The sequence below is a fragment of the Penaeus vannamei genome, chromosome 4 (genome assembly GCF_042767895.1).
Source record: "Penaeus vannamei isolate JL-2024 chromosome 4, ASM4276789v1, whole genome shotgun sequence".
NCBI classification, from domain to species: Eukaryota; Metazoa; Arthropoda; class Malacostraca; order Decapoda; family Penaeidae; genus Penaeus; species Penaeus vannamei.
Window position 1 is genome coordinate 24,793,734 of NC_091552.1, and position 12,071 is coordinate 24,805,804.

Genomic DNA, 12,071 nt, shown 5'->3' on the forward strand with positions numbered 1-12,071 from the left:
TTGAGAATTCGATCATTTCGTTTGCCCACGGCGGGGGTTCTTTGTAATCAGGGTGGGGGGAGTCCATACCCTTGGCAAGCAATGAATCTTTTAGTTGAAAGCGTATCAAAACTCTGGCTGTATGTGTGAGCCAGGAATTGTCTGCAAACAACTGATAATCTTGTTGTAGGCGTCTGAGAACTCTTTGTCTTAAATAGGAGTTTGTGGGTGCCTGCAGGACCTTGGAAAGGAACTGTGCTGCCATTAGATCAATTCTAGTGTCCACGGACGGTAAATCAGTTTCCATGAGGAGGCTGATGACCTTTGTCCACTTAGGTGCACCTAGAATGATCCTGGCTGCTTCGTTTTGTATTGTTTCCAGTTTTTCTTTTAATGTTGTGCTGGAAGCAATGAGGGCGCAGATGCATAGTCAATAATAGGACGGACAGCATGTACATAGAATGATCTTAGTACTTTGTGACCTGCTCCTTTGTGTCTCCCTGTCATGACTTTCATGACTGACAGTCTTTCCTTGGTTCTGTCAAGCAGGTATTGGATCTCCTTTTTGAAAGTGAGTGTGTGTCCTATCCATACACCAAGGTATAGATATTCCTTCACCCATTCCAGATCCATACCCTGTATGGTGAGTTTTTTGTTTCTGACATTGGTTCTCAGTGCCATTGCTTTGGATTTTGCTGCTGATATTTTTAGACCCGTCCTACAACACTCATCAGACACCAGGTTCAGACAACGCTGAGCTCTAGTTAGGCAGTGGTTGCCAGAGGCTATGATTGCCAAGTCATCTGCATAAGAGATGATCTTGCATCCCTCTGGCAGGTGAATGTCGAGTATGTTGGACATGAGGGTATTAAACAGGGCTGGGGAGTTCCATTTTCAAGTGGCATGTGCTGTGAGAGGTGGCCTTGAAATCTGACATTTGCTGATCTATTTTTAAAATAGTCAGCTATCCAGGCCAAGAGTCTGCCTTTGACTCCTTTGTGGATTAGGGTCTCTTGAATGGCAAGTGGACTTGCCAACTCAAAAGCCTTCTCCAGGTCAAGAAAGACAACCACGGCGGGCGAGGTGCAGATTGTGCTTAAGAGTGTGGAAATGCTATGAGCAGTGCTCTTACCCCTTGTGAACCCGTGCAGGTGTTCATGGGGGGGACCCGTTTTCCATCGGAGCCTGTTGAGTACCATCTTCTCAGCTGTTTTGCCCAGGCAGCTGAGAAGAGAGATGGGGCGGTACTTGCCAGGCTCCTTTGGCTTTGGGATGGGAACTATTGTGGCTTGTTTCCAGCTCTGGGGCACCGTGGCTGTTTGCCAGGATTTGTTGATAACCTGCAAGAATGCAAGTTCTCCTGCAAGGCCTAGATGCGAAATGATGGGGTGAGAGATCCCATCAGATCCCGGTGCTGACCCAGAACTGGATTTGTATGATTTTCTTAGTTCCCTAAGAGAGAACAAGGCATCTGCTTCATCAGCTTCGAGTGCCTTGTCTCTTATGAGAGCAAGTCTTTCTCGCCCGGAGGTTACTGCTGTGGCTGGGCACCATGGTGGATAAGGACTAAGCTCTGTCGCGTCACCACTAGCTGACACACGTTGATCTAGTCGACATTAGTCGGCACAGGCCGGGCTCCCCAATAGCCTGGGCGAGGGTTAGCTTCGTATATCGGACTTGTCCTTATCCTTAGCAACCAACTGTAGAAGCATATTGGGAGCTTACCACCAGATGCGCCATTAGTGCATAAGACATTGCAGACGACTCGAGGACGATCAGTTTGCATGACTGAGCGGTATGTCAGCAATATGGAAACCGGATGGGTTGGGCTTCACACCTAGGCACTGCAGCTCCCTTACTTCCTGGCTTCGCACCTTCCTTGCCAGCCCAAGTCTTTCTCTTCCGGTGAAGAGAACACCCAAAGAATAGGGTACGGGGCACCTCCGCCAGCAGGACATGGAGTCGCTGGATATAAGGACGTCTTATCAGGTAGAGAGAGGGAGAGCACCAGAAGCAGACCAAGACCTAGCAGGAGTCATAGGGCAGGAGGCCGCCCTCGGCCCTCGGGGCGCGGGGTTACTCTCATTGCCACGCATTACCTCCCCAATAAACTCCTCAAGCAAGTCCCCTTTCATTCACCACCACCTTCACGCCCCCAAACTCTTACGTTGTGAGGGATGAGGAGTACCTATCCACGTCCCCCAACGGATAGGGACACCTATCGTCAACACTAGAAGACACTTGACTGGGGTTCTCGGCCCTGACCAGTCCTATCCTTTGGGGCGCTCCCCCACGCACGCTTCTCTTGGGCTTCCTTGCCCACAGCTGCACTGATCAACACAGTCTGCGCCATGCTACCTACCCTCCTATCATTAAACAGCTGAACCAGAATTGTGTCTCCATAATCCACCAAATCAGGGCAAACACAAAACCCTGACATCTCTTTCACGTCAAGTTTACAAACATCGGTAGGAGCATACACAGCAATAAGAGACATAAAGCCAAAAGATAGCTTCAATCTCAATACCATTATACGCTCATCAACAGGAGTAACCTCTACTACAGAGGGCTGGAGTCTGCTGGAGATGGCAATGGCTACTCCCTGGGGATGGTGGCCGTCGCTGCGGCCCGACCAGTAATAGGTGTAGCCACCTACACAGGTCATGCCGCTCCCAGGCCTCCTCACCTCCGAGAGAGCAGCCACCTCAACTCTCAGCCTCCCCAGTTCTCTCGACAGTAGAGGCAACCGGTCATCCTGATGCAAAGAACGGACGTTCCAAGACCCCATCCTGACTTCCCGCCTGAGGTTCAGCCTCTGGCAGTCGCTCCGGGTAGATGCCAGCTCTGCCACCCCCACCGACGCTGCCCTATATAAAAGGGGGTGGCAGGCTGCGTGCCCCATCATCCACCTGTGGGGTTCCCGAGGGCTTTCCCCCACAAGCTTCACTCTGGGCTGGCGGCTACCAGAGCGCGGGCGAGACGGGTAGTTCCCGTTCCCAGCCTGTGCTCCAGCAGTCGCCCTCCCAGCAGGGCTCACAGTCCGCCTCACTTGCTGGGTGGGAGGGACTTTTCCCCTCCTCCCAGCCTTTCTATTTATTTGGAGCACTGTCGATTGGTTATATCTGGGGGGAGGAGGACTGGCAAGCCCAACCTCCCCCGAGCCTCCAATTAACCTCAGGGGGCTTGGGGGCAAGAGTTGGTACAGGGCCAGGGCGTGTCCACACGCTGGTGGGCCATGACTCTGAACCTCTGGGGCCTCCTGCTACTCCGAGATCCCCCTCAGTTTAGCCTGGAACCGCAAGGTACCCAGTTTCCATGGGAGGCCACGAGGAGGTACTGCAGGGAGTCTCGATGATGGAGAGGCTATGCACTGGCAGGGGAAGGCATATGCAGAGCTGCTCCCTTTTTCACACGAGGCTAGCCAGTGGTGGCAGCTGTAAGCGAGAAGGCATGCAAAAGCTCTTAACACTAACTAGACTACCACACCATCGCTTCACACCACCCTGCGCATGAAGCACCCTCCCATGGATTAACCTACCACAAAATATTAGAAACATATCCAATCTAATTACTTTCAAAAGGATACTGAAGGAGTTTCTTTTGAATTGTCAATGGCATCTAATAATTAAATGAAAAACCAAACCATGTACCTTTATTTGTAATTATGTAATTAATTATTTTATAATTCCCCTACGAATGAACTTGATATTATCTTCATTTAGTTTGTATTACTGTACACTGCCATGCACACACACACACACACACACACACACACACACACATATATATATATATATATATATATATATATATATATATATTATATATATAAATGTATATATATGTATATATATGTATATACATTTATATATTTATATATATAAATATGTATATATATATATGTATATGTATGTATGTATATGTATATGTATATATGTATATGTCTATATATGTATATATATATATATAATATATATATACACATGTATATGCACATGTGTGTGTATATATATATATAAAATATATATATATATATATATATATATATATATATATATATATATATACACACACACACACACACACACACACATATATATATATATATATATATATATATATATATATATATATATATATATATATATATATATACACATCATCATTGGGAGCACTTTCAGTACCAGTATACAGGCTTGCTATTAATCCGATAATCCTTGTTGGAATTTCTCACAATCTACGGATCTCCCAGAGTGATTCCCAATGCACCGTATGAAACGCCTTGAGGTCAATGTGTAGCGTTTCCTGATTGGCCATCAAATTCAAATTCAAATTCAAATTCAAATACTTTATTCCATTAATTACAATGGGTATTCTCTTTACATATAAGGTGTTTACACAATCGAGAACCACACCTGACCTGTGATTGGCCGACTCCTGCCTCGGGACCGCCCAAGCTGGCCGAGTAAACATCAGTTCAGTTAGATTTGCGAAGTCATGTTTCGCCTGGGCCTTTTCTCTGGAGTGGCCTGGCCTGTGTTAACTATTTCTAGTTATCTCAGATGTTTTCTTTGAACTGCATGCTTATCGCGGTGGCTGGATTGCAAGCAAGCGATCCAGCTGCCACGGGGTAAGCATGTTGCACATCCTTTTTACCAGCCCGGCGGCTGTGGTGGGTGGTCCCTGCCTCAGAAATTGTGTGTACACAATTCTGCAAGTAATGTAACAGGGTGGCGTTAGGCTCGCCGCAGTGTTTGCATAACCTCGCAGTCTCATTGTCAATAACTTGCCAAGCGTATTGGTAACCTAGTCTTAGTCTGAATAGTATGACTTCGGTACCTCTCTTTGTGTTTGGAGGAAGGGCCAGTGGCTCATAGCCTGAAGCATCTGAGTACCACTTGGCAGCGAGCGATTTTGTGATGTTTTCTCTATGTGCTCCCCGGAGGACCGCACACGCTGTAGCTTTGGTACCTTGGCTTAGTCCCCTTCGGCTGGGTTTAACGATCATGGAGGATGGGGGCATACCCCTGCCCTTTTCGGCTAGTTTATCAGCAAGCTCGTTCCCTTGTATGCCTATGTGGCTTGGGACCCAGTTTATGATGATTCTTCTACCTTGACTAAGGATTCTTTGGGCTATGTTTAGCACTGTTGTCAAGAGGTAGATGTTATCTGGGGGCATGCTATGCTGTAAGCTGTCAATAGTTGCTCTTGAATCTGTATGAATGAGAACGTGTCCTCCCCTCATGGACGCGTGTGTCAATGCTTCCATGATCGCAACCGTTTCAGCCTGAAACGTTGAGGCATTGTCAGTGACCCTAATGGATGCTGTGGTATCCTTTGTTACAAAGCCGGCGCCTGCAGTATGGTTTATTGCATCCACGGATCCGTCCATGTAGTATGTTATACTACCCGGCGGAGTTATTTGATCAATGACCCTTTGTGCTTGTGCCTTTAAAAGGAAGCAATGAGAGCTACAGATGCATAGTCAATAATAGGACGGACAGCATGTACATAGAATGATCTTAGTACTTTGTGTCCTGCTCCTATGTGTCTCCCTGTCATGACTTTCATGACTGACAGTCTTTCCTTGGTTCTGTCAAGCAGGTATTGGATCTCCTTTTTGAAAGTGTGTGTCCTATCCATACACCAAGGTATAAATAGTCCTTCACCCATTCCAGATCCATACCCTGTATAGTGAGTTTTTGGTTTCTGACATTGGTTCTCAGAGCAAATTGATGATCTTTGCTGATATTTTTAGACCCGTCCTACAACACTCTTCAGACACCAGGTTCAGAAACCGCTGAGCTCTAGTAAGGCAGTGATTGCCAGAGGCTTAGAAGCTGAGAAGAGAGATGGGACGGTACTTGTCAGGCTCCTTTGGTTTTGGGATGGGAACTATTGTGGCTTGTTTTCAGCTCTGGGGCACCGTGGCTGTTTGCCAGGATTTGTTGATATCCTGCAAGAATGCAAGTTCTCCTGCAAGGCCTAGATGCGAAATGATGGGGTGAGAGATCCCATCAGATCCCGGTGCTGACCCAGAACTGGATTTGTATGATTTTCTTAGTTCCCTAAGAGAAAACAAGGCATCCGTTTCATCAGCTTCGAGTGCCTTGTCTCTTATGAGAGCAAGTCTTTCTGGATTTAAGTTTTGTTGTTTTTCTCTCATCATTGGAGGCAGATTGTTGGTGCTGGTTCTGGCAGAGAACTCAAGCACCAATCTGTTAGCCTCTGATTGTGGGTCATGAGGAGTGCATTTCGGGGCTTGGCGGCTTGTCGCTTGCCTGACCCACAACTCTGTAAGGCTGGTCTGGTGCCCAAAAATTTGGCACCATTCCAGCCATTTTTCCTGCCTTACTCTGTCGGCAGTTTCCTTGGCATCCACGACAGCTTCCCTCAACAGGGCCACATTGTCGAGAGATCTTTGCCGTCGGAAGTTTTTTTCTACACATATTAACCCTGTGGTTGACCTCTTTGATCTCGTCATTATAGTACCAGGCGTCTTTGTGAGTTCTGGACCATGGGCGAGTTTTGGGGATGGTTTGTGAGGCTGCCTGGTTTATGGCCTGGATTAGCCTTGCCTCTAGCACATCCACATTTTCATTATTGTTATTGGGTTCATTGTCTTTCAGACATTGAGCCAAGCCTTCCTGGAAGGCAAACCAGTTGGCCTTGTCAGTTTTCCATTTAGGAATGTGATGTGGTCTTTGGGCTGGACCTGCATCCATTAGTGTGGTGACTATGCCGTAGTGATCACTAGTAACCGTATCATCGACACACCACCGAATTCTCTCCACCATTGTTGCAGTGGCAAAGGTGAGGTCTAGGACCTCTCCCTTCACATACGTTGGTTCTTTGGTGTTGAGAAGAGCGATCTCAGGGAATGTCTCAAGCACTTCTGCTATGTGAATGCTTGCCGCGTTCGGCCTTTTGCGGGGATTCAGCATGGCTATGTGTGCATTGAAGTCTCCCCCTATGATCACTCGGTCTTGTGCTGCAGTAGCTATAAATATTATATATTTTTATAGGGCCCCCGGGTAGCTGAATCTCAACAACAAGAGATTCAATACCATCTCCACATTGCGGCGGATTGGCTATTAAGGAGCACGGGATAGCTTCTTTTACCAGGGTCATCAGGCCTCTAGCACCATCCAGGTTTGGAGTGGTGAAGGCATGATATCCTGAGAAGCACACAGATCCCATAGTTAGTGTCTCCTGGAGCATGACGACGTCAATGCTCCTTGCTCGCACAACTGACTGGCGAAAGGGGTTCTTGCTATTATAGCTACAGATATTCCACTGCAGAATGCTTAGATTGTGTGCCATGATGGTTACTCAGAGTCACTTGCTTCAGCTTCAGATGCCCCAGTGCTGGTGGCATCAGATAAATACAGATCCTCGTTGATTGAGGATTGTACAACTTCCTCCAAGTCACACACTCCGGTTAAGGCTCTACCGAGGGGTGTAGAGCCTAGGTTGGAAATGCCACCTCGGGTCAGGGGACGAGACTTTGGCTGTACAGACTCGGCCTGCAGTGGGGGCTTCCGCTGCACAGTTTCAGCCTGTCCTGACAGACTAACTGGGGTTTCACGTAATGCTTCTCCCGAGGCTACCCTGCCATCCAAGGATTTAGGGAGGGGAGCGCTGCTCGTTATCGCTTTGGAGGCTTCTAGCTTCCTTCCCTTCAGAGCTGCCACAGTTTGGGTCATAGCCGTCATTGCGACCTGCACTGCTTTCTCCGCCTCCTCACTGGTCCTCCCCAAGGCTGTTGCTACTGCAGAAACTACAGCACTCAGCAGGAGAGTTATATCTTTCTCGTCAAAGAAAAGATTATCATCTACTGGGGGGACCATTGCTGTGGACTTTGAACCTTTTTCCCTTTGGTTCTTTTTTGTGGTTTTGCCACTAGCAAGCTTGGGGAATTCCTCTCTGTTAGAGGTATCCAATTTAGGAGGTCGGGGGAGTCTTTTCTTTTTTGTTTTTGCCCCAGACGTAGGTGCCTGGGGGCGCAGGGACAAAGTCAGGACGCTTTTTGGCTAGCTCCTGCTTTTTAATAACTGCCTGTTTCCTGACAGAGCAAGCCAGGCTCCAGGCATGATGCTTTTTGGCACAGTTTGGACACTTGGCTGTTGTGTCCTGGCCATCTTTGTGTGCCTTGATACACACTTCGGTTTCGTGTGCCTCGCTGCATACACCACATTTGGCTTTGGCCTTGCAGTTGGCCTGGTGATGCCCAAATTTCTGGCACGTGGAGCACCTCAAGGGCTCTGGCACATATGTCCTGAGCTTGTATGAGCCCCAGTTACCCAGATCAAGGGTGGTGATTGGGGCTCCCTTGAGGATAACCAGGACTTGCCTGGTTGGAGACTTCCCTTTGGTCATGTGGGAAGCCTCCACCACTTGTGGGAGAGACGTGATCACCTCCACGTCGAACCCTAGTGGGAAGCCAAGTAGCACCATCTTGGACTTTTTCTCTTGGGAGGTCAGTGGTGAGATACACACCTTTCTCCCGTCTTTTAGCACCTTGATTTCCTGCAGGAAGTTCATGGTGGCTTTGTCTTTGGGGGCAATGATCATGCCCTCATCTCTAGAGATTCGGATTGAGAGTCTGACTTTTCTTTCCTTCTCCAATGCCCTTACCAGTTGGTATGCATTGTCGAAGTCTTCCGGTTTTTTTATACCTTAAACCGCGTTAGTCGACTTGGGGTGTGCTCTGCCTCTTCTTCAGAGTCAGATTCCACCCTTCGTCGCTTCACGCCTCCCCTTTGCAGGGGTTTAAGGTCTTAAGAAGTGGGGGCAGCTGGTTTGGCTGGTTCAGCTGGAGCCCCTTCTTGACTGAGGCAGTTCTGAGGAGAGTTCAGGTTTCCCTCAGTCTGGTGTGCACGGACAGACTTTGTGTTTGGTGTTTCTGTCTTGTCCTTGCTCGGTTCAGCAGGCCGGACACGTTCGGCCTGCTTTTGTTTTTTCTTTCACCTCCCTGCAACCTTGAAAGGCTCCAGGGTGACTACCATGTTCGGATTCATTTTGTGGTCATTGAGAGAGTATGAAACAGATTGGTCCCCTTTCGGGGATTATCCTTATACCTGCTCTCAGGGTGAGGTCTTAAGAAGGGCCTCAAAAAAACCTCTGTTCCCTACACTCGACCCTTCAGCACCACAGGACAGGAGATCCCCCTGGGTGGGCTGAACTCGGAGTTTTGGTGTGGTAAACGCTCTGCGCCCCAATCCTGCTACAAGGGGGGTGTGATCACGTCACCGCAGCCCAGGCGAATGTTGGAAATCGACGTTTCCCGCAGGCCCAGACTGCACCAGGAAGTCAGAAGGAGAGGGCAAGAGTTAGGCACCGAAAAGTCGCCCTTGGTGCGAGGCCACAAACTATGACCAGGACCAAAGGGTCCAGACCAGGTTTGTAACCTCGCTCTCCAAGGGAGCGGTAGTGGGGTACTTGCTACAAGAGAAGGCCTGGCCAATTGTCGCGGCGAACCACGATAAATTGGCATAGCTCTCTGTGTAGTTTGTTGTCAAAGAGTATCAATCAAGCTCAAGTCTGATGGCTTTTGCTCTGGAGGATCACGCCAAGTGGGTGACAATAATGTCTCGCCAATTGGGTGATCTCTCTCTGTACACCACAGGGGAGAGGGCCTGTGTAGTGTGTACACCACAGGGGAGAGGGCCTGTGTAGTGTGTACACCACAGGGGAGAGGGCCTGTGTAGTGTATACACCACAGGGGAGAGGGCCTGTGTAGTGTGTACACCACAGGGGAGAGGGCCTGTGTAGTGTGTACACCACAGGGGAGAGGGCCTGTGTAGTGTGTACACCACAGGGGAGAGGGCCTGTGTAGTGTGTACACCACAGGGGAGAGGGCCTGTGTAGTGTGTACACCACAAGGGAGAGGACCACGGACACCTCACGGCTCGCCCATTGGACCGCAGGCTCCCCTCGTTCCCGGGTGGCTGGCACAGCTCAGACCCACTTAAGCTCCCGCACCCGGGCCGAGTTGATGAAGGGCTTACCTGGACCTCTAGGTACCAAGGTTTTTTTGTTGTTGCTTTCGTGGTAGATTAAAGAGAGCGATTTGACACCCCCACGGCGAGCTCGACGATCTGGCCCTTGTGCTGATAACTTTGGGTGTTATCGTGCACTACCTTGCTTTGAGGCTAGTGATTTTAATTGTAAGCCCAGGGTGCTTGCAATTAAAATCACGAAGCACTATCAAATCAGCTCTTTTACTGCGAGGTGTCGGCCGGACATATAAGGGCTCTGGCCCGTTCGGCAGGGTCCCGACCCCGACCGACCCTAACACACAAAGAGAGCTGTTTTGCCAGTGTGCCTTCCTTTTTTGAAACCCATTTCCACCCTTTCATCGTCCTGTCATTAGCCTTGGCTAGACTCCCTACCTCCCATCATCATCACCCCTACGCGATGCCACCATGGGCTACGTAATCAAATTATCATACTCTGGAGAGCCCATCTCCTGTGAGGTGGCTCTCCAGAAAATCTTCTCCATCACAGAAGTTGCTGTCACGCACTGCTTCAAAGTGCATAATGGCTACAAAGTTGTTGCCAAGCAAGAACAGCTGACCCCTTTTCTTTCGACTACTAGCCAGAGAAAACTCGCTGATCATGGTTTTAAACCTCTCCCCTCCCCGGAAACGAAGGCTAAGTGCACGGTCGTGGCTAAAAAGATCGACAAGACAATCCTGCCACGATCGTGCCAAGCCATCCAGGAGGAAGTCAGCACCATGAACGATGTCACTGTGGTGGATGTTTACAAACCACCAGAGTCGCGAATCCTTAAGATTCGCTGCTCAGCCCCCGAGGAAGCACAGAAGCTTCTCTCCCGTGGGATCGTGCTGTTTAACACATCCGTCCCCACCTACAACGAAGAAGCCGAGTGCTTTGTTCAGGTCGATCAGTGCCTGAAATGCTACCGTTACAATCACCTGAGACACACCTGCACACACGAGCAGCGTTGCAGCCGCTGTGGTGACCCAGGTCACTTCTTTTCCACCTGCAGCAAGGACATCAAATGCTGCAATTGTGGGGGGCAGCACGTCGCTGTCAGCGGGTCTTGCCCTACACGAAAAGAAATAATCAAGACTAAAAGACAAACACTCAAACAAAACAAAAACACAACATACGCAACAGTCACCCAACCCTTACAAACAAGCACACCTACCACAAGACAACCAAACACGATTCCCTCAGGAACCACTCTGCCGCCTGCACACTTCCCCCAAACAAACACCTTCACACCAAACACCTTCACACCAAACAACAACCCTAAAATACAAGCAATACTACACGTAGCTTTGATAGCTGCCAAATACAACGCCAATAAATTCGCAAACATAGACCCTATCATGCTACAAAGAAACGGTTTCCCCTGCATTGTGATTCCTGAGGAAATCTTCGAAGACCAAAACCTGTACATACCTGAATTTCACACACAAGCAAACACTCACACCGAGGTCAGAGAGGCGACCATGACATCCACACAGCCCTCTACTTCTCACTCACACGGACTCCCACAGCCACTACCACAACGAATACATAAAGAAACTGCACAAAAAACTACACCAGATACTTCTGACAGCAAACGCAAACATACCTCACCACCAGACATGCACACCAAAAAAGACAAAAAAGACCCTGAGCTCTCGGCCCCCGAGGCTCGTCACGTTCACGACGATACCATCTTGTCGGATTCCGACAGTAGCGAGAGCCTCGAGATCGAGGAAGTATCGGGAATTGGTCCGCCGATTCCCGAGAATTCCGAGTCTCCCAGTCTCAGGAATCCCTTCCTGACCTCGACGAGCCCTCGACGGGGGCTCGCTCCCGTCGTTACCGGGAGCAACAAACGCCACACAAGGTGAGACCACAACACCCGGACTCACCATGAGTGGCGTGCTGACAATCGTGCAAGCGAATGTAAGATTATTTTTCAATATACGTAACATTTTTTACGATTTCCTCGATCGGGAATGTCCTGACGTGGTTCTTTTAAATTCCACCTCTATCACTAACTCCTATGCTATCAAACACTTCGGCTACACGTCAAGACAGTCACGAAACGGCTGGTTCGTAGGGTCCTG

The 12,071-nt window shown here is 48.9% G+C and overlaps 1 protein-coding gene across 1 annotated transcript; it reads left to right on the forward strand.

Moving 5' to 3' along the window:
* Positions 1-10,406: 10,406 nt before the first annotated feature.
* On the forward strand, positions 10,407-11,852 carry LOC138861600 (uncharacterized). Its single transcript, XM_070121395.1, has one exon. It carries the CDS (start codon positions 10,407-10,409, stop codon positions 11,850-11,852), a length of 1,446 nt encoding a protein of 481 aa, XP_069977496.1.
* The last annotated feature ends 219 nt before the right edge of the window (positions 11,853-12,071 follow it).